This window comes from Rhamphochromis sp. 'chilingali' (assembly GCF_963969265.1).
Source record: "Rhamphochromis sp. 'chilingali' genome assembly, chromosome: 10".
NCBI lineage: Eukaryota > Metazoa > Chordata > Actinopteri > Cichliformes > Cichlidae > Rhamphochromis > Rhamphochromis sp. 'chilingali'.
The window spans coordinates 33072244-33096094 of record NC_137937.1 but is presented as its reverse complement, the minus strand read 5'-3'; the positions used below and the strand labels follow the sequence as shown (position 1 = coordinate 33096094).

At 41.2% G+C, this 23851-nt stretch overlaps 1 protein-coding gene across 3 annotated transcripts in view; it reads left to right on the top strand.

Annotated features, from left to right (window-relative positions):
* The first annotated feature begins 830 nt into the window (after positions 1-830).
* The window catches only part of kremen1 (kringle containing transmembrane protein 1), a 63235-nt gene continuing 40214 nt past the window's right edge, over positions 831-23851 (top strand). For all 3 annotated transcript variants that reach the window (XM_080893551.1, XM_080893550.1, XM_080893549.1), the window contains exon 1: positions 831-1201. In XM_080893551.1, the coding sequence (XP_080749677.1) occupies positions 1123-1201 (79 nt within the window). In that variant the 5' untranslated portion in view covers positions 831-1122. The remainder of the gene's footprint in view (positions 1202-23851) is intronic.

Here is a 23851-nt window from a genome sequence, read left to right as displayed (position 1 = left end):
GAGATATGCAAAAGAGGAACCGTAGAATTAGGATCTGACTTTCCGATTTTAGATTGTGATAGTTGTGTTTTCTTTACGAACAATTAAAGGTTTTCACATGAACAATAAATAAAGCAAAACGCAGATAAATATATAAATAAATGTAGGCCTTAAATGTTTTGTGATTTGTTAAGTTTTTTTTGATCAGAAATCCCGCCAAAAAAAGTAATTTCTTCCAAGAAATACTTAACAAGTAGCTTCCCCAGCTTCATTCCTCCAGTTAATCTCGTTTGTGTTAAGATGTGAGACTATACTAAACTATGGCTTTACTCACTTTTCATCTTTTCCACACTTTTGACCATATTTTCTTATATTAGAAGGATGTTTGGCCTCTCCTTGTCTTTTGTTTAACACAGTGCATGAGAGGGCATGGTTTTCAAACACAGTGGACCATTAGTTATATTTAGACTCATCATAAAAACAGACAAAATAATATTTCAGAATGTTTATAATGTGTTTCTTATAGTCTTATAGCATGTTTTCCATTAACTGCCCTGCTTTATGGTAGTATTGAGCCCCAGCTGTGTCGCTACTCTGCCCGTGTTGACCTAAAACATGCTTCATTGTCGTTGTGATTGTATTGGATACTGATTTATTATATTGTTTTAGTTTAGCTGTAATATTAAACTTGGTTTGCGGTCAGTTGTGATTATTATGCTTTGATGTGATTTGATTTTTAACTTTGCGGACCTGCTGTTCATTGCACCACAGAGACCACCTTTAAAACCCCATCGCGCCACCCTCTCTCCCTCCCTCCCTCCTCTTTTCTTTCTGCTGCTTTCCCAGTGCTGCAGGTTGAATCCATTGCCCCTATTTCCTGTCACATGGGTTGGAAATAGGATCCCTGTTTTCTACTATCTGGTCTCGTCGTAGTGGTGTCAGTGTAGTAGTAGCTGTAGGACCTGCCTTGAAGTTCAGGGACTTTTTAACACCGGCCAAAGCGCGACTCCTGCACAGACACAGACAGACAAGCAGCAAGTCAGACAGCCAGTCAGTCAGTCGGTCCAGCAGCCTGCCGCTCTGCGCACCCGTCCGTCAGGCTGCACTTCACCTGAGAGCGAATTCAGACTCTTTAATCACACGATGGATTCCTGGACCGTCACCTCTGCTCTGCTTCTCGCTGGCTTTATTTCTTCCGCGGCTTTTAATGATTTCGACACCGGTAAGTCAAACTTTTCTCTTCGCCTTTTCCTTGCAACGGGTTTGCGTCTCCAAAGTTCCTCTTTAGCGCGACGCACAAGCGCTTCTCTTCTTTAAAGAGAAAAAACAAACAAACAGCACAGCTCGCACTAAAAAGTGCAGCAGTCCTAAATATGCTCATGATACTCTTGGTATTTGTTTCGCTATCCCACATCTTGCAGTTAGCAGTAACTTCATTCATAGTTAATCGCCTTGGTAAAAATCCCACTACGGCATTGTTTCCCAAACGGCATGAGGTATTTAATTGAGAGGTTTACAGTTTCCCTCCGAGCAGCCAAAGCTCACAGGGAAATTGTTTTGATTTTTCGGCTGCAGGGAGGAGAGTGGTGCTCTGGAGTGAAGTGTCTGGTCTGACGATCAGGCGTCACTTCCACACGTACTAAGATAAACACTTGTGCTCCTAACTGTAAGGTGTCCGGGACACATTCGTACCATGACGTTTACGGACCACAGGTCGCCTTTATTATATTGTTTTACAGACATTGTTTTAATGTAATCAGGGAAACGGCGAGTTTCCCTGATTACATTAAAATAAGACAAACCTGCAGCTGCCTCACAATCCACTTTCCAACACATCCGGCTCTATTTTTATTTACCTCTTCTACATCAGCCCCTCAAAGTTCAACGGATACATTTGAACTGATTGCATTTTCAGCTTTTCTTGCAGAAATAAAACATTTTTCATTCCCAACATCATATCGCCAGAGGAGGCCTGCTGGCTGTTTAATTGAACCGTGCAAATACGGGTTCTCCCCGGAATGAACTTGAAACCGTCCGCTAAGTCATCTGATATCACCCGTTTAATTTGCCATCAAGTTCAGATTAATACGCAAAGGGTACGCTTGCGTCTATCTGCTGCACTTCAAAGTAACAGCCGGATCCCCAGTGAGAGCCGCCTGCTCTGAGACTATTTTGTTTGAATGTGAATATCTAATAATGATGACCGCACTAACCAGCTTCTCCTTGCTGTAATTTGTGCCGCGTTTCATGTCGAAGCAGCAAATCCTCATGCTTTCCTTTTTAATTTTTTTGTCTCTTAATTATACCCTTGGATTTCAAATTAGAGGGTCCACCATCTGGGCTAGTGCGTAAGTACTCCCATGTGTACCTATGTATTAACAAAGTATTTAAAGCAATGGTATTCCCCCTCATAACACAGGGGAGAAGAAAAGGCCAAGTTTATGTTTAGTTTGTCAGCTGTGCCATATTTACTGTAAAGTAAAACAATAATTTAATGTCTCTACAAGAAGTCAGTCTCTTGTTGTAAATGATAGAATTGACTTAGGCTGTCTTTGCTGGTTGAAGGTTAAATACCCTCAATTTGACTGGACTGTGAGGCCAAACTGAATGTTAAAGCCAGCAGCACCTAAAGCCCTTCTATGTCTTTCAAAGTAATGAGAGCTGAGGAAGATGGGCTCTGTGGCGCAGGCAGAGCTGAATTGCACTGAACGGTTCCATTCAGTGTTTGGATATCTGGATGAAAAGAATCAAGTGAACATCTGTAATGTTATTAAGCAACAAATCAGGGTAACATGGGCAAATATGAATTTTTCAGCACAGCGGCATTTTCCTTTACCCGCTGAAGTTATTACCTGCAGCAGCTTATTAATGTCGTCCAGAAAGCCAGCTGCTGCTGCTGCTGCTGCTGCTGCCACCTTTGTGAGACAGCACCTTAAACAGTTACACTTGAAATGCTTTCTCTGTCCTTGTGGACTGCAGCTTTGGATCAAGCAGAAGTGTATTAGCATCAAAGTGTTCTTCATCTCCTGCTCAGTGGTAATCACGCACTTGGTGCTGTGCACACATGCAAACATGCACCTAAGTGCAAATGTATCTAAGGGTTAGAGATGGCATGATGGTTGTAGCGGTGGAGCAGTTAAGTACCATTATGCAACATATAATATGACAGTGTGCTCTTCTTCCATACAGCACACTTAACACTCCCACTATAGAGTGATAGTTAACCACAGACCCTTATCTTTATAAAGAAGCTTTATAAAAGAAACTCATTTAGACTCCCACATGCTGTTGTGCCCGACTGCATCCTGCTGTTGTTTTCTTGGCAGCTGCTTACAAATGTACACACAAGTAGAAGCTGAAGTCTGTCAGAACTGTCAAGATGAAGTGTAATTGAGTTGGTCTATAAGCCAGTAATGATCTAGCTCATGGCATTGTTGTCTTAAACAAGCTCAAGTTGGTGAATCATGGCAGATTTATGATCTTCATGTTTCTGGTAACCAGGACTGTCTCTACTAGTAGGTGGAAGACAGGTGGCCACTGGTGAAACTTAAAGTCTTTTGTTTATGTAACGAGTTCACACAGTTCACACAGTTTTTTAATTAATTTTCAAGTATTGACATTACAGTAAGGTGGTTTCCCTATTAAAATCTGGGTGTGTGAGTCCTTTTTTGTCTCAGTACATGCTGGTGTAGCTCATAGGTCAGTTTGATCAGAAGATCATTACCACTCTCACATCTGTCTATGAGGCGTCAGTGTGTGGTTGATGAACTTAGTTTGTAAGACTGAACACAAATGTAACAAAATTGTATAACACAGCAGCTTTACAGTTCACTAATTATTTACATTTTTGTTATTTCTCTTCAGAAATTGAAGCATAAAAAGAAAACTTCATGTCTTTGTTGATACACTTGTTTTGGGCCATGGCCAGTAGTTTTCTGGAGTTTTTGTTAAAACTGTTTTAAGAGGCCTGTATGGCTGTGCATTAAATACTACAGTCATGCATTTTGCTTTTTATTGGAATAAACAATGACTATGTGGAATGCTTATTAGCTTGCTTTATGGATAATGGCAGCCATCTTTTATCTCCTTTGGACAGAGTCAGTCAACCCGTTGCCGAAGACAAGGGATGTGTGTATGGGTATGTGTTAGATTTAACAGATCCATCCTTCCATTGACCTCATATAACCCCAGTTCACCACTTCACTCTCAGACTGATGGTTTAGCTGTAGTCCTACAATATTTAAAAGTAGAATGGGAGGCAGAGCCTTCAGCTTTCAGGCCCCTCTTCTGTGGAACCAGCTCCCAGTTTGGATTCGGGAGGTACACACGCTCTCTATTTTTATGATTTGGCTTCAAACTTTCCTTTTTGGCAAAGCATAAAGTTAAGGCTGTATCAGGTGACCCTGAATTCTCCTTTAGTTATGCTGCAGGAGGGCTAGGCTGCTGGGAGTTGAAGAGGGAAGAGAGTGAAGTGTGCTTCTTCTTCACTCACTATGTTTTTATGCACAACTTGCATTTAATTATCAGTTATTATTAATAAATCACCAATTATCCTAAACTGCCTTTGAATGATGCGAGGAAACCGAAGCATCTGGAGGAAATTTGTGCAGGTGAAGACTCCATTTAGAAAGGCATAACACAATTTATTTCTTCTGTTTGCTATTTATTGCTGCAGTCTTACTATTTATGTTTTACTCCTGCACAGTTGGTGTGGAGCACCCATAATTTCATTGTACATGTACAATGACAGTAAACGGCTATTCTATTCTATTCCATTCCATTCTATTCTATCCTATTCTATAGTTGACATTGCACTCACAGAAGCTTAAAGAAATAGGCAGCAGAGAGCTATGACTCTGATTACAAAAAAGTCTAAATATGTAGAAAGTTTGGAGAAAATGGCCATGCTGTTAATGAAATCTGTGACCTTAGTAAAAAGTTACCCTATGAGTTTATGGTCTCTAGTTTTAAGTTTTATTTCATATAAGATGATGCCTGTATTTTAAATTACAGTCCTAATAAGAGTAAAATAGATAATATTGCAGGATATGTTTTAGGGTGTGGCTGTTGTGACTGACAAGTCACTGCTGCATGAGTGTGCAGTTTCCTCAGATTCTTTGTCAAATCTGGCCCCAGCTCATGTCAGGATGTTTTAACACCAGTTGTTTGTATACAGTCTGTGCATTGTATATGAGGAGTTTTCTCAACTGCACACATTGCAACTTTAATGAAAACGCTTAGCTTTGGCTGTGTCAAGCTGAAACTTGAAAAGGGCAAGCTGTGGCATTTTGGCAATATGGTATGCACTCTCATTATGTGATCACAGAAGACAGAGCTGTCAGAAATAAGCCCTGATGAAAAAAACATCAGGTTAATATCAGGCTGTGCTCGACCAGCTGAATCTTGGCCTGATCGAAGGCAGTGTGAGGTGCCTGATGGGACTGCTTTTTTCTGCACTTTTTGCAATGTCTCTTATTAGCTAGACATGCATGAAATAATGCTACGTGATAAGATTTGTCAAGCTGGTGATATAGCCTATCAAATGAGCTTGCTGCATATCCAGCCATGCTAACATATTTATCTCAGGGTTTTTTTTGCTTCTTTTTTAAACTTTATTCAACGTAGGCATCTGAAGACCAGAAATGAAATAAATTGATGGTTGGATGAATGACCACGTGTTGTGAGTTCTCTTTGTACCCTGACTTGTGTATAAGCTGCTGCATAAACTGGCAACCCTCTGTTGCATCTGGCAACCCTCTTTCTTTCCTGCTCAGTGTCTGATCGCTATCCAGCAGGGCATGATGTTGGCCTGGACTCTGACCGATTCATCGCCCTTGACTACAGACAGAACTGAGTGTCTTGCGGTGCAGCAGGCGAGGAAAAACTGGTTCATAAGACTGTACAGAGGTGGTAGCTTCATTTTGGCAACTGTTATGCAGCTTCTGTCTTCACTGGGTTGTTGTGTGATTGATAGGAGTTATTTTCAGATGTCTGGCTTAATGTCAAGTTAGCGTGAATTGCCTGTGTGTGTTTGTGCTTGTCTAACCTCACCCCTCTGTGAAAAACAGGGGAACATGGCAGAAGCACATACGGTACCTTAGAGTTTAGGGCTAGAAATAACAATTAAGTTTGCCATAGTACAGCAGTGAAACCTGTGACAGTTTGGCTGTAAAAGTACATTCAGTTCAAGGGTGTCAAACTCATTTTAGTTTTTGGGCGACATAGAATCCAATGTGATTTCAAGTAGGCTGGATGAGTTAAACCTATGCATCCTTATTGATCCTTGTATCGATTTTCATTGGCTCCCCTTTGACGGCCATCACCTACACTAAGCAGCATATAAAAGACATCACATTTGTACAAATTAATTGCATGCTGTGTGTTCAAATGTTTGGATATGTTGGAGGTTTTCCTCTCTGTGTTGTGATCAGTATTGAGGTCATTACTCAAAAAAGTGGTTATTACACATATTACACAGAACACTTTTCTACTCACTCCCAGGAGAGGGTAATTTGTTATACTATGTGTTACATTACTTTCTTGTTACTGTATAAACTGACCTTAAATAATTACTATTTAACTTTTTAAACCTATAGGCCATCGTCCCACACAGCAACACAAATCCATATCTAATGAGGACACACACAGGATCTTTCTTGTTGTATTAAATAAAGGATTTTTTTTACAAAGCAATAATGAAAACCAGCAAAAAGAGACTTGAAAGCGATCGCCACAGTGATTCTACTTTAGAAACATGAACACGTAGAAACGGAGGCTGGAGTCTGACTGCTCATCAGTTTATTACCTGTTGAGCTTCGATTTCTGGCTGCTGAGCTCAATATTCACTCAGCTTTAACGTCACTCTGGGTTCTTGGCTAGCTTAGCATTAGCATGCTGTCTGTGCAGGTCCTTGAAAAGAGCTGAAAAGTTGTCTTAGCAGCATAACTATTGGAAGTATTTCTGTCCTGGATGCAGTTTGCACTTTACCATTGCGCTCTCATGCTTTTGTGCAATAAAAATAAAAGTAATGGCTGTATCCACCCTGTGGACTGCCCCGCCATTTTTCTCCTTCAACACACGAACTGAAGTCAACTGATTGTAGCGAGAACCCATAAGCGGGATTGATAGACAAGCAGACTCACGATTCCAAGAAATTGGACTGCTGGGACTTCTCGATTCCCATCCTTAATAGTATGTCACGTCTTTGGGATTCAAACAACTTGTCATGATCTAGAAACACTTTAACTTCCCAAGCATGTCTACCCCTGTGTAGTAATGCTCACTAAACTTGAAGAAGCAGTGAATTTTATAGAAAAACTATAATTATTAATGACTTGTCTGCAAATTTCACACTTGGAGTCTTTGTTTAACACCCCTAATTTAGTTGGTCAGCAGCAGCGTTTAATTGTAGATTAAATAGCAACTCCACAAGAACTTCTTGTCATTGCTAGATTAAAAGCACAGGTTCCAGTTTGAATTTAATTAAATTTATGATTAAACAGTTATTAAGTTCATAAAATGAAAATTAAAAAAAATCCAAAAAATTAAAAATGGTCATCATAGATGGTTAGCGCTTAACGTCTTTAAATCACTTTTTTTTTCTAAAGTCTGAAACCAAAAGACATTTAATTTAATGACAGAAAAGCATTGTCCAATTTAATTTAATTTCAGCTCTGTGTGTGTGTGTGTGTGTGTGTGTGTGTGTGTGTGTGTGTGTGTGTGTGTGTGTGTGTGTGTGTGTGTGTGTGTGTGTGGGAGTAAGTGAAGTTTAACTGTGAAGCAGCTGTTACCATCTGGAGTCTCTATAAACTTTCAGTGTTTCTGCTTAAGAGTTTAAAGGGGCCATGTCAAGTGTCAAACCAAGAGGTGCCATGTTTCTCTCTTCCAACTACAGCCACACTCATATAAACACATATAGATAACCACAAGTGTATGCATACACGGCACACTGGATGCCTCCAATCATCATCTCTCCCTCTTTCACCCAGTCAACATCCTCAATCTTTCTTGACTTAATCTTCTTACAGCTCGTCCACGCAGCCTATACAGTTTATGACTGGGCTCCATCAACCTTTGTAACCCTTGAGACGGCGTAATCTCGGTGAGTGTGTGTGAAGGAGCGATGCTCTGAATCGTTTGCCTCAGAGAGATAATAACAGGCCATCCTCAGCCATTTGAAGAATCACGAGCTTTGTGTTGGCAGAGGTGATCGCAGTGAAGCATTGATTTGAGGGGAGACAGTGGGTTCTTAAAGAGTTTAACATAAGGACTAAATCCTCAGTGCCCAGAGTGGGGAGTGTCAGGGAGCATTATGGGAAGTGGGAGCATGGAGTCTGGGTCTCAGATGTGGGGGCTGCGGTTCCCCCTGCTTTTCCGGTTCAAAGATGGAGATGGAAACCTCTCCTCCCCTGGTGAGCTTCTGTGCAGCACATTCTGACGCACACACACAAAAACCACTCGTGCAGATTTGTTTTACTGTACTGTACTGTGTGTGTATGTGTGTGTGTGTGTGTGTGTGCGAGAGAGAGAGAGAGAGAGAGAGAGAGAGAGAGAGAGAGAGAGAGAGAAAGAGAGAGAGAGATGATTAAGGATGTGATCATGTGTAGCAGCAAGAGGAAGTTTTTGAGTTATTTAAAAATCCTTTGTCCTTTCCAGGCTTTGGAGTTGTGAAAACAACCAGCAATAATCAATATTTTACACAGTAATGGCAGATTAAATAGAATGATTTACTCACACTGATACTTTACAAAGAATTAGCACCCACTTTTGCAGACAAGGAAATGCTTGACTCCAGCACAGCCCCACAGATTTATTTATTTTTTTTAGTTATTTTTTTTAATTGCAGAGTATTGCAAAATTATAGGTGCAGCTTGTCTGTATTGTCTGTGAGAGAATTATTATGAAAAGAAAGCTAAACTAATTCTAACTGACCTATTTCTCTGTTTCCACATCTATCTATGAAACTAGGTAAAGAGCTAATACTAGGCAAAGATGCCGGGGGGTGGCTGCCAAACCGTTTTAGTCTGGGTTTTGCTGTATCTCCAAAATACTTTTCCAAGTGAAAGATTTGTAATTACAGTAATATGTGAGCTAACCTGGGATCAACAGTACTGAGACAGAGATCTTAGTTTGTCATAATAACTCTTGAGCCTCAAACACAGTGCAGCTAAAGAGACATTGCTTTATTTAATAGTTACTTATTGCCATATTATGCCCACTGGCCAGATGTCTCCCATTCCACAGTAACCCCCAACCATGATGGCCAGATACTTGCTAAAATTAATACCAAATCCACCAGATGTGGTGCTAGGTGAGCGTATATATATATATATGTATGTATATATGTGTGTGTGTGTATCTATCTATCTATCTGTCTATCTGTCTATATGTATGTATGTATGTATGTATGTATACATGTAGCTTTATAAAACTCTATCTAATCTGTTAGATTTATGCTTCTATCTTGGAGAACAGTCACAAGATGTTGTTTGGTTTAGAGTTATTGTGCATCACATCATCCATTTCTTTTGACAGATTATCTGCTGCAGAGAACAGTGCCTCATCTTTGAGTGAATAATTCAATGTGACATTTATTAGCCTACCTCAGTATTTTACACTGAAACTGTTTGGATTAATGTATAGCATTCTTCCTAAGAGGAAAGGCAAGCTTTGGAGCTGCTGCCCATTTTCAAATGACTTTTGAAATAACATAGGCCTTTGCATTTCCCTTCAAGGACATGCAAAAGTGGTTGCATCAGTCGCAGGACAGAACAATCTACTGGAGAGACACATGGTTGCTTCTGCTGCCTTTTCTCTCATCACTCATTGAAATGATGAGTAAGCTAATGCCCCTAAAAGATTTGTACACTTCTTAAACACTCTTTTTGTGTCTTTTGGGATATATACTTGTCCAGGCAGTTTGTCCTTGTTGTTTTCAAAGTATACTCAGGCACTCTGTCTCCTTTTAATGTTATGTGGATGCATAATGAGTCAAAAAGCACATAAAGAGGCATAATAAATCTTTAATGCAATGCCCACAATACAAGTTTAGCAAAGCAACAAAATCTAAAGTACATGCACTGACTTCATCTGGCACTGGGACTTTTTAGCAAAATGCTTAAATGCTATTTTTTAGCCAACAGAACATGTTCAGGTATTTTGAATTATTGGCAAGTGGACGTACCCAGATTATGCAATCAGAACAAGGACACTTTGCAGCCACTGAATTAACCAACAGGTGATCAAAGTGCACATCCTACAGAATGTGTTCGTGAAAAACAAGCAGGCTAGCTTATTTAGCAAGTTATGAGTGGTAACATGTTAGCTTACAACACGTTATGCATACAATTATTGTTTTCTAAAAAATGTAAAATTAGTTGCTCCCTTCACGTGTAATGTTTACTACAACTAAAATAAAAAAATCACTAAATAGTGTTATGCATTTGTAGACTGTCCCAAAAAATCATTTTGTTTCAAGCTGTTTTTATAATTTATTCTTACATTTTAATTTTAACTGACCAAACAGTCATATGTACACATAAAAGGTACACTGGTGTTGTCGATCTTCATAACCCAGAAAATTGAGCTTTCTAACTTGTGTTATTGTTCAACACAATTTGGAATCGCACAAATTAATTCATATTAGCGATTTGATGATTAGCATCAACGCAAGTCATGATCTTATCTTAAACTTGGCGTAGCTATACTGCCTGAACCAAAGCAAACAAGAATTAAAAGTAAAACAAAAAAAATGGTCATAGAAGATATACAAAAGAGGATGCACTTTGAAGGATGCCTCAAGGGCAATTCAGGGTTTGGTATCTTGCCCAAGGATACTTTGGCATGCAAACTGGGGGAATCAGGGATTGATCCACCAGTGGACGACCTGCTCTACCACCTGAACCACAGCTGCCTCAATGTCACTTGAATGTTGGGTGTTTTTGATAACGCCTCCTTTGTTTTTTGGGAGTTTTTTTCAGACGGACCAAATAACTAGTTACAGGATTTGTTGTAAATTTTAACCGTGAGGTAGATCGAAATAAATATTTACACCAGCTCTCTGGTGACGCTAGATGAGAAGAAAGAAGAATTCACATTTACTTTGATGCCACACATAGAGCCCAGAAACTCTGAGTTTGCACTTCTTAGCACACACATACTCAGCCTGTCTTGACTTGTGAAGACAGGTCAAAATTTTGAAGAATTCCTTCATTTACTTGGCAAAAACTAAGGTGAATCTGACTCATAGTTTGGAACATGTTGCAAATGTGTGCTTCTGTGACAAGTTGCTGCTGATGGAGTTCCTGTTGACCTCTGGGTGGTGCCCTGCGAAGGTCAAGTGGTGGGTGATACCCTTGTTCTCCAGTGCCAAGGGACTGGATCGCCTGTAAAACCATAAGCACTAAGAGAGAGAAACAGAGAAGAAACAGACCCGGTTATTATAAACACAATCATGCTTATTATCGTGCCACTCTGATTCTCGTCCTGTCGTGTTCAAAGGCTTACATTCCTTTGATCGAAGCACCTCAGTGTGTGTCGTTCCTCAGTCACTGCACTTCTCTTATTAAGCTTCTGCTGAGTGAAGCTCTTTCATTTCTCCTGCACCATGTGCAAATCACCACCTGCTCTGGCGGTTGGCCGGGTGACCCATCATGCAAAACACCCAGACCTGTTCCAGCTTCAGGATTTATGATGGCAAGGGAAGTACATGGATAACCCCCTCCCCCCACAGGTGACAAGGCGTGACAGATGCAGCAGTCATATTAATTACAAACTGTCCCCAAACAAAGTGCTGAGAGGTTGAGTGTGTCACCCCAGTCCCTGATCCACGGAGGCGGTCCTGTGAGACAACATGGAATTAAGCTGTCAAGCTGCTGCTGGTTGTACACAACTGTCAGGCTTTAAAGAGATAAACAATGTTTAGGTGGGAGAGTGCACTCATGTGGTCAGAGTACTGGTTTGTGAGGTTTTGTTGCTCAAAGGTCAGTTGAGACCAGTCAGAGTATTTTGCTGAATGGCTGTGACATGTTGGTTTTGGACTGTGAAAAGTGCTACCTTATTCTTTCATAACTCCCTTCCGTCTCAAAGTGTCTGGATTGTTCTCCAAGTTGTCTTTCTCGTCTCTTGCAACTGATTCACGTCTCCTCCCATTTTAATGCTATTATGCATGAGCCGTGTTGCCTGGCCGCTTCGTGCGCCTTGACATTTGCGTATGCATGAGGAGGCCCACTCCAGTCAATGCAGAGTGACATTCTCCCTCAGCTTTGCTGGTGCTCTCTGCTGCAGTCAGAGCCCATCAGCTGGAACACACTCCAGGGCAAGAGGGTAAATCAAATACTCAGAAAACAGTAATGAAATACTATAGAGCCTTATGTTCTATGAATTCTATTAACTCTCAAACAAACAATTGTTTTCATTATCAAAGCTCAGTTTAATTCACAGAGAATGGGATTTTAAAGGAGGTTTAAGGCCCCGGGGATGAAGTGGCTGATGCATGAAAACATTACACAAAATATAACTTTTTGCCACAAAGCTGGATTTATATTATAATGACGTGAAGCGAGCGTTATCAGCTCTGGCTGTGTTGATAGAATAGAAGTGCAGCTTTGCTATCATCTAACAGCTTTCATTGGCTGATGTATTGTTTCCACATTTCAAGGAGAACCGGGGATAAAAACTATTAGCCTTTGGTTTGATTTATTTTGGTCGTGGCCCAGAACCATACAAACCAGCTTCCTGTCTCAGTATTTGTCTTTTTCAACATACTATTAGTACGACTCTGACATAGTATGATTAAGGTAAATTAGCTGTTTTTCTTTCTTTGAATCAAACGTGTTCCAAACGTCTTTCTAGTGATAGGCTGGGTGTTTTTTTGCAAAAAATCTCCACAGGCTGAGTTTCAAAGCAACCATGTATTTTTGTGGTGTCACATGCAGTTTGGAGTTTTGAGAAGCGTAACCAAGAACATAACGGGAGGATATTGAATTGCTACTGTGTGAGACATGACCTGTCCGGCGAACTTTAGTTCTTTTTATACTGTAGTTATGGTTGGGCCAGGGCCACTGAGGTCTGTGTTCTACTGCGGTAGAGTAATGGAAACCACTTTAAATAAATGGAGCGTAATTTTGCTGCTGAGCCTCGGGGTCTGGTTTGTGTCCAGCTGCAGTAGTTTGTGGCCGAAGAGGCAAATTTTCACCTTTCTTCCCTTTGCAGGAAACGCCTACAGCAAGTGACGATTTGACAAGGCCGAGCAAGTGGACATGGCTAAGTGGACAGAGCAAACATTTGGACAAGTGAAGGGAGCAAGCATAGCTAAGCAGACTGAAAACAAAGGAACAAAGCCAGCAGTGGACAGAGCTAAGAAGCCATGACAGGGAATCTGAGAGTGCAGAACAGAAGCTGGGAAACATGAAACGTGTGGTCTTTTTAGGAATATGGAAATAAATTAACACAAGCCGTAAAGCTCTGATATTAGATAACCCCATGAAAAGTAGTCCCACCTCAATGCTTTGAGAATGTGAGATTTTTTGCATTCTAAAGTCTTTAATATATACACTCTAACAAACAGACATAAAAATTATTTACACTCTCTACAAAAAATGGCCTTTTACTCCAAGACATATTATAAGGTTAGGGTTCTTCTTGTTCACCGTAGGTTACCTGAGCTTCAAAAGTTCAAGGACTTCACTTTAAAAGTGCAGAGGAACATCTCTGTCCACCGTTTTCACAAACCACCATTGTCCCTCAAGCCGTGGAGCCGATCATATCCCATTGCACTGCCTTTCAAAGAGGCTTCGAGTCAAAAGGGATGTAACTCAAGTCGCCAGGAGGCCCCGATATAGTTGTCTGTCCTGCAGCAAAGGTGAATACAGCTCTCAGAGGTGAACACAAAACGGGCTGGGTCTGCAGTAGCCTACGTGGCACCAGCCCACGACCCACACCGACCGAGGAGTGGTCACACTTGGCCAATGCCATGAAACAAAATCCACTGGCCCTCAATAGATCCTACGTAATGGATCCCCTTCTTAGTGAGGCCGGTGGGATACCCCCTGTCTGTTACCAGAGCCATCTGGTTCCCAGTACTCCTGCTCTTCCCACAGCCGCACCAACCACAATGAAAAAGATCGCTTTCACAGTCAAGATCAGGAACTGAAGACGTGGCTAGTTAAAAGGGGGCTTATGTTGAACATTGCGGTCCCCACTGTAGCAGTCCATTGTGCTCTTGTTATTGTGTCCTTCTAAGTGCACTCAATTGCGGTCTGACAGCGTTTTGTGATTTCATGCGGTGGAAATGTGCTTTATTAATTCTCCGACCTGGTCATACAGGCAAGATAATTACACAAGAAAAATTTAAACAAGTCAAGCAAAATCAAAAGTCAACTCAAATAAAGGTGTCCTTTGGCGAGGTCATTGTTCTGAGGCCTAAAACAGGCAGTATTTGCACCAGTGTAGCAAGGGATTAGCGCAAAATGTCCTGAGTAGGCTGAAGATGAAGATGTTCTCTTCAATGTAAACACATTTAAAGTGTAAAAAATCTAAACATGACGAAGAATGTTGAAGGAAACGTCCAGTTCCTCCATCTGTAGTTTAGAAAGATAGAAAAAACAAACACGCTGAGGCCTTTATTCATATGTGTTTACCACTCTGCAAATGAGCATGTTGGAGATTCATTGAATACAGATGGGTGCATGTTTGCGCTCCACACATGGAGTCTGTTAATCCACCAGTGTAAACAAGAAGTAAAAGTTGCCCAAACCTCAGTATTCAGTATAGATTGTGTCCATTTTGTCCACGCTGGCATCCTCGAGTACGCTTCTTGTTGTCCGCAGTTTCCAAAGCACGAACAAAATCCTGTTTTTGTCTGTTTTAGCTACATATAATGACAACATGTGGTCCTAAGCTTCACTCAAACACTAGATTAACTTAAGCCCCATTTCCAGTAACCATGTTGTTCCATTTCTGGAGGTCACACTTACCGAATATCTACACTAAGTGGCAGACAACATATTTTGTTTTCTACTTTTCAGAGCAATAAAATGAAGCATTTCGACAGCTCATTATCCATTTGGGTAAGCTTTAAAACAAAAACATTGTGTCTATAATTGCAGCTTCTTCAATATGAGAACTATTTTCTTTTCAGGAGGTTTTTTTTGGTTTCATATCAAAGCAGGACTTGGAGTTAGCAAATGTTTCTTGGAATTTAGGGATTTTTCTGACTAATCTGTTACTTTAAGAATAATTATATAGAAAATAAATAAAAGAAACAAAGCACAGTAAACATTGAGTAATTGACCCAGATATTCAGATGTGACAAATGTCCTTAGCTTATAAAGTATTTTATTGGCAAGAAGAAAAGGCTTGTTTCAGATATTATGTAATAATACTATATAATAATATAAAACTACTGGAAAAAAATAGAGACAATAACCACCTGTTTAGCTACTCTGGTCTCTTAGCTCTATCTGAAACAGATATGGAATATCCCTCCCTACTTACTGGCATCGATTTCTACAGTCCCCAAATTAAATTTTTGTGTCATGTATGACTGCTGGCAACAAAAATGTTCCACAACAGGAAATGACCAATCAAAACAGTAGAGCAGAAATCTATAAACTCTCTTCAAAGCAGAAACAAGTAAGTGTTCTGCCAGAAGAAAGCTGGATACTGTCCTAAAAAAGTTCTTCAAAACATAAGGGAATCCAGCTTCCTCTTGCTTTACGCCCCGATTCACTCAACGAGAGAATAAACATTCTTTTTTAATAATGATGTCTGTTAAGGATAAACAGGAAAATGGGCTGTGTTTTTGATCTGGTTTCGCAGTTATTTTTTTTCCCATTTGGTGTTTTTGGGTTTTTGCATTAGCAGGCCCTGTCACATTGATCCCTCTCCCTGAACCTGAGACATTTATTTATCCGAGTCTGACCTCGTCTTCTCTGGACCCTGTAATCACACAGGACCTCTGAGAGTGTGTGTGTTGGGGGATCACTAATGGCTGCACACAAATCCCTGCAACAGCTCTGACAGAACCTCAGCTCAAACAAAAACCACATATAATTTACATTCCTCAGATACCAGGTAACCTGAGCACAAACAGGACGATCGAAAACAGGTGTGTTTAGAGGCAACCCCTCCCATATTCCTTCATGGTTCACCTTTCTTTCAGGTGTAGTCGTCTGGCTTTCACGTTACCTTAAGGTGGCATGCCTTACAGTGCAAAAGGTATCCCCAGATCATACTTATATATTTTCTGTCTCTTTGTGCTCTTTATTAAACTAGATTGTTTTGGTGTTTTAAAGTTATAATTATATGTTATATATATGTAGAGGTCTCTGCTTTCTGTTGAATAAAATATAAAAACAGATGGTACTTGCTTTTTGGAGCTAAAAAAATACCTATAAAAAATTCAGCAGCAGTATCTCTTTGCACAAATCACGCCCCAGTTATTTAAAGAAATCCACAAACCTTGTTTTGAGAAAATTTCTACAGGAACTGTTTTCTTTCTCTTGTCTATATTATCCAGATAAAAGAAGCATGGAATCAGCTAACAATACATCTTAACCAAGGGGGATGCCTTAGTCTGCCATGTGTAGGTGAACGATACCCCAGATTAGATCAGATTAGCAGTTCAGTTCAATTAGTTTAAATCCAAATGTAGTCACCCTAAGATGCTTTATATTGTAAGGTAAAGACCCTACAATGCAAGACCCCCTAAGAGCAGGCACTTGGTGACGTTGGGAAGGAAAAACTCCCTTTAACAGGAAGAAAGACACTGTAGAAGAAAGCCAGAGATTAATAATAATAACTAATGATTAAATACAAAGTGGTGTATCATGGTGCATCATGGGAAGCAACGTAACTAAGGGAGGATTCAGGGTCACGTGATCTAGACCTAGGAGCTATGAGCTTTATCAAAATATACATTTTTAAGCTTAATTTTAAAAGTAGAGTAAAGTGTCTCCAGAATCCCAAACTGAAAACTGGTTCTGTGCAGAAGAGGGACCTGAAAGTTGAAGAGTCTGCCTCCCATTCTACTTTTAAATTCTCTAGGAACCACAAGTAACCCCGCAGTCTGATAGCAAAGTGCTCTGTTGGGGTGATATGGCACTATGAATCCATTAAGATAAGATAGGGCCTAATTATTTAGGATATATATAAGGATTTCATGGTTTGCGGCTTTTGTGCTACTGCGTCATAAATTCTGGAAAGAGATCATGCTCTTTTTTTTTAAGCACAACTAATCAAGTGCCATAGCAGTAGATGGTCAGCACTAAGGCCAGAGGACTTGAATTCGAGGTAGACTGGCTCTTTAATGAGCTGAAGCCCCGCTGGCCGCAAAGCTTACACAGTGTTACTGCAAACTGATTACTGCCTTTGAAAGATCGGTCTATTGTGAGCAGAGGCGTTAGGGAATTGACAGACGTGCACTCAAACATGCAAACATGTTAGCTCACACACACACATGCACACCCTCAGTGGGCGATATCTACAGTACAGCGATGAGTGGGTGAGAATGGCATCGCCACAATGACACTGGCCCTACCACTGAAGGAACAAAGGAGCCTGTGTGCATGTGTGTGTGCAAGTGTGTGTTCGTCCTTCCTTCCCTCCACATCGGATCCATCTTAAAATACTGCGGCTGCTCGACTGATGAAAATTGCTCCCTTTCATTCTTACTGTAAGTGCATGTGGGGGGGAAAGTAGGGGTATGGGGGGGGGGGGGGGGGGGGGGGGGACTGGAATGATGTGGGTAGGAGCTCAGATTAATGCATGTTTTGTCACTGCATATGTTTATCTGAGCATCTGACAGTACAAGTTGACTGGGAGATCATTTTACCATCCATTTACAGGCAAAACAAAAAGAAGAGAGGGAGCTTAAAATACCCCCATGTGAGTCAAACATGGCCATTAGCAACAGTGAGCCATCATGACTTGAATCACGAGCCTTAGATCCTCTGGTTATCAAAGGCTGCCTGCAACGAGGAACCCATATGGGTCGTGTGTTTTTCTTCATCGAAGGCACGCATTAGAGGGACATATTTTCTCTCCCTTAAGCCCTGCATCAGTTGTTTGTTTGCTGGTAAAGGGCCCCAGCACGCAGCTGCACCACAGAGCTGTTCTGGAATGAGATTTGTACCTTGAAACTCAGACCCCTGGCACTGGGCTGTGTGTTTGCTGTTAATTTTACAAGCCTGGGCTTTGTCAGCCCTGTCTATAACACGGGGAAGTGCAAAATAAACCAAGTGTTCACTTCACTGGTGCAGTGGAGAAGAAGAAGAAAATTAGAGCCTGGGTTAACTATCTGTGGTATCATAAAAGCGGTCTTTGTCCCACCCTGATTTACTCTGTGTTTGCCTGTCTGTTTTTCTCTCTTCTTTCTTTTCTGCTTAATTTTGCTTCCCTTGCCATCGCTCTGTCTTTCACAATCCTTCCTGCCGTCTCAGTGCTCTGCTCTAATTTGCAGTTTCGTTTAATTTAAGATGGATCGATCCCAGACGGCCTAATTGTGCACCTTGGAAAGCTCAGCATCTCTATCTCTGCTTCCTCTATGTCCTCACTTAAAGTGCCTGCTTTCTTCTGACTGCAAAAGTCATGTTTACTGTGATGTCTGGAGCTGGTTTAGAGCAGGTTCAGTGGCATGTGTTGAGTATGCAGGAGATTTCACCTTCTGTTTGTTTAACCCTGTAACCTCTGTTTTCTCATCATATGGAAAGGGAACTAAACTAAAGACAAAGTATTGAAGAATCAAAGGCAGTGTTAGAGTAAGTACGTTTTTATTGTTTAGAAATACTGACTCTTTTTTTTTTCTTTTGGCACATGTTGACTGTGATTAGAGGAAATGGTAAGGAAGTCCCTGGGGGAGGTAATTGAATAAAACACCCTATCCACCCTCATGTCAGCCTAGTTGACAGGCCCCTGATCTCAGTATTTTGCTAGCAACTTCCCTCAAGGGTTTCAGTGAGACTCCAAATGTCCTTTACGTCACTGACAGAGTTTGTAGCCCATCCGTCACTCCCTGAACGTCTGCCAAGTGAAACTCAAAATCGTCCCACATAGTTCCATCCTTGTTCATTTCCAGAGCCAAAGCTAACCTCGTCAGTCTGTGCTGTATTTTATCAGATATTAATTTGGCCTCTACAGGAAACCCTGAAAAGACGGATGCATTATCTTCTTCACTAATTTTGTTGATTGATTTTTTTCAAAATTGCTTTAGACAACACTAAGTTAGGGGGCCTTTGAGTAGATTGGGGTAAAAGTAAAATACTTGTATGCTTTCCTTTTTTTTTGCCTCAAGCAACTTCAAACAAAGGGGATTTTGGCAGAACACCCAACCCACCAGCAGATTACACTCTTTCCATTACAGAACTAAATAATAGGGGCTGCACAAAAATGAGATGGGGCCGCGTTTTATAGGTGCTACCCAGAAACTTTGGCAGGGAGTCCTGTGGCTACTGTGGTAGTGAACACGGGGGGTGGTGCAGTGGCGTTTTTTTTGCAGGAAAAGTGGTGGTGGAGGCTATTTTAGGAGTGAATGAGCTTTTGGTTTATGACCTGGTTATCTGAGGCTACAACCTATGACAAAAGCAAGGAATGAAAAGGGAGACTGTAAATACCATTTAGAAGTCATTGTCTGCAGATTTACCTACTTAGAGGCATCTGTTCTCATCGCTTTGCTTTTTTCTTTGCACTTGCATTGACCCTTGCATGAGGGTGCTTTTAAAAGAAAAACCTCTCAAGCAAGGAGGTGAGGTGTGGTCCATTAACCGCTGAGCTGCCTCCTCTTAGAAGTCACTGACTTCTCCGAAGCATCTTCTAACTTCATTAAAGCAGCCGTACTAAACGTGCGACTGTCAATTTGCCTTTCTGTGATCTTCTGAAATTTACATGTGGATTGAGGATGCTGTTGTACAAAAGGGGAACCACACTTGTGTTACCACCAGCTGTGTCGCCTCTGAAAAGAACCCTGTAACCCCACACATCTGGCCCAGTTTGGCCAACATTAATGGCAACCAGTGCAATGCACTGTATTAATCATGTGTCATTTCTGTCATCTTTGTTTGTAGACTTTGAAACAAAACTTTGAAACATTGCACACATTCTGCGGGCTGCCTCCAGTTTTTGAGCTTTGTTAGTGCCTGAACAAATTGGTTTTAGTCCGTAATACTGTACATGCTTACTTCTATCATAAACTCATTTTGTGTAATGTTGTTATAGGGGAAATGTTGCTCACGCAGTAAGCCTGTTTTGCTGTCCCCTGAGTCCAAAGCATGTAATAAAGATGGAAGGAAGCTCTTTATGTCAACCCTCTGTGAGGAAGCAGTTGTCTGTAATTATCGCTGCTTTTCATCCCTCCTAGCAAACACAACAAATAAGTGCTCTCGTGTGACCGGGCAACATGTTTCAGAGAAACTATTTGTTTGTTTGTGTTCTTGAGATCACACGACCACAACCCCACAACCCCCATATCGCTTTTCGTCACCCATCTTTTTTGGAGCATCAAGTGGATTTCGAGTTGCAATGTGGAAAGCATTAGCCTCAAATCCCAGCAAATATAATAACAGGGCGATTAGTTCTCTCTCTCAGTGATTTTCTCCAGTTTGTGCCTTTTTTTTTTTGCCTCTCGTTGCTGGGGTGGTGCTGTATTTTGTGAGCACAGGGCTTGGTCAAGGGCGAGTCCTCCTCTTCTCTTTCCCGGACTTTTTCTATTTGTAGATCTGCATGTATTTTATTGGAGTTTTTTCCCCATTTTCTCTCGCTTTTATGCGGTGGTGGTTCTGTTTCCCATCACAGTCTATGATGAAACCACAAGAAAGCCCGGGGCCTTGTGACGAGAGCGCAACAGTTGCTTGGTGACAAGTAAGAGGGTGTGAGGAAAGGGCTGGGTGTGTTTGGAGGGGAGTGGGCCTGAAGTGGCGAAGAGCCAATCAGTGGATGAGCTCTTCCTTTTCTGGAGGACAAGGATAAAGGGTCCATACCTACGCCGTTCCAATGCAAAATTGGCCTTTTCTTTTTAGTGTGATAGATGTGTGGGCATCCGCAGGGCTTTTAAATGGGCCATTCATCTTTACGATGGCCTCACTTATATCAGAGTCCTTGCAGATCTGTTACTTCCCATTCCCACCACAAGCAAATGATGCCTCAAAACCACATGGATCAACCCCCTACCCTCCCACCCCCATCTCTGTAACAGTGGCAAAACGCTGCCATATTTACCCTCTCATCCTGGAAAGCTAACTTGGCCACAGCGGTGCGGGATGTTTGCCAGCGGCAACCCATTCCAAGCGGACCATGTGCAGACAAGCAATGCTTCATCCTGAAACTCAAGAGGAAAGTTTCCTGAAGGAGGAGAAGAGAGAGAGATGGAAGACATTTGCAAAGTCATTTGGCTCTTTCTTTTTGATACAGTGCATTGAGCAGCTTTGCATGCAGCCAAGTTCGGTCAGTTTAATGCTCACTCTGTTTGAGGAGAAGATATTTGAAGGACGTGAGCTCATTTGGGATGCAGTCAGTTGCCCTGTCCCTCCTGATGTTATCCTCTTTGACTTGTGGAGTAACAGCCATGATTGCTTTTGGGGAGCAGTGACTCATAATTGCTCTCGTCCTGCTGCCAAAGTCTCAGAAGCAGTGTTTCCCTGTCTTTTTGTTGCCATGACTGCCAACATCCAAAAAATTGTAAATACAACATAAAATCAACATATGAGTCCCATTTTACCAAATGAGGATACGTTACATTAAGAATAATTATCAAGATACGTGTTGAAGCAGAGCAGCCAGCATTAATCCTGAGAAAAAGCCCCCCCCCTGCCAGAAGTCCCCATAAACTCTGCATCTGTTTGCAGGTGCATCTTTTGAGGCCTGAGAAGTGAGCATTATTTAATATGCCTCGTCTGTCCTCTGGATGTCAGCCTGATGATAACTTGTTTCCTCCACTCATCTCATAGCTCCCCTATGTAAGGTTGGCAAGTGCATGACCCCCACTGAAACACCATTAAGCTGTTTTTCCAATTTTATGGAGTCGTGTTCTGCCTCAGCCGCTCTCAGGTGGATTTACGATCTGCTGGTTGATATCCTTGCATGCCAAGACAGTATTAATTTTCTAAGAGAGAAGGGAGCCATTTACAGACAATAGAGTGGCATCATAATTGCAGGAACCTGACACCCTGCAGCTCCTTGCTGCTGTTGAACTGCTGTCAGCCAGACGATGAATAGCTGATAAGCTTGACTGAACAACACAGCCGAAACAACTTTAATTAAAATCAACTTTGGCTGACGCACTGAGAGCAGTCGGGACGCTGATTTACTCTAAATTAAGTGTTAGCACTACTTTGTGGTGGATGCAAGAAGCTGGAATGCATGTTTGCGTGCAAACTAACTGCTGTAAATATCGCACAGCATGCTGCAGAGTATGGGAAGCTAATTATAAAAGATATGAAACTTTAACGACACTTAGTTTTAGTGTAAGTAACTTAATTGTACATTTATTTACCGCTTCACGTGTACCAATAACACGCAGAGGGTTAACTTGGAAGTTCATTGATCTACCACAGAAAATAACTTTTTATCAGTGCTGCTCAGCTCTCCTTATCTGTGCGACTAGCTCAGAGAACCAGCAAAGAACGGACCTGGCAACTGACCACAGAAGTAACGTTTAAAGTCTGTGAGGGTAAAGCATCCCCAAAGAAATGCTTATCTGTGTCAGTTGAAAGAGAACGACAGAAAAGCAACGGCAGAGAAGAAGCGAGTAGACGATAGCGAGAGAGCAGAACAGATGACAACACACCAGAGAGGAAGTTGGGAAACTTTGGATTGAAAAGAGAATATGAAAGAGCCTTGGAGCACAGCTGGCTCACCAAGGGGTATAATGACTGTCATATTGCAGTGCATTAGGTCATACTCAGCCCAGACAGCTTAGCTTGATAAAAGGGGCCGGTCATTGGCGAACCACATACATAGCAACAAGACCCCAGTATTGTTTGCTCCTCATTAATGTTTGACTGACAGGCAAGAAGTAAAACTGTTGTGATATTTATGTGTGCTCTTCTTCTTTGTGGAAATGTCAACTTGTTGCTCTTGCAGCATCTTTTGCACCTTCTGTTTGCACAAAAATGAATGCCATACCTGTACACTGAGAAGCCTGTTTTGATCCCCACATATTAAAGAAAACGGGTTTCCTGATCTATCAGCCATTCAAGTTACGAGCATTTACGTCATCTGTAATCAAAACAGTCACACAATAAATTAATATTTTCCATTGTAATGCAATCAAAAGAGGAATTCAGTTGTAGCTGTTAAAGCTCTCTTGACAGGATCCCCCCCGAGGCTCACTGTGATGAGCGGTGATAGCTCATCATCGTTCCATCAGCCGTTGTTTATTTGAATTCCCTTTTCAGCGAAGAAAAGCTCTGAACCAGCCATTGTTTGCCTTGGGAACCCGGCTTTCTCTTTTTTTCTTGCGCTTAGCCAGATGGTTGTTATACACTTCCTCAAAATTCAATCCATATTTGCTTTTGCTACATATCTGCAGGGTCTTTTCTTTTCTTTATGCTCGTGTGTTTGCATTAATTGAAACAATGTTGTCATTGATCTTGCTTTAACATTTTTTTGGCCAGAGTTTAAAATGTATGGAGCCTGGGCAAAGAATATAATTATTCCAAACTTTTCGTCTATAATCATTCCAAAGACATTAAAAAATTTAATTGCACAAGTAAATTTCACAGTCCAGATTCTTAATAAAGCAGGACACATGTGCGGCTGAGTTTTACGCGCCTGTTTAAAAGCTTTCTCCAAGTGTTTGATTTTCAGTTTAATACATGGCTAATTCCTTACTGCAAACATTAGAGGCTGCTTTATAATCGTAGTTCACGTTCTCTCTCTC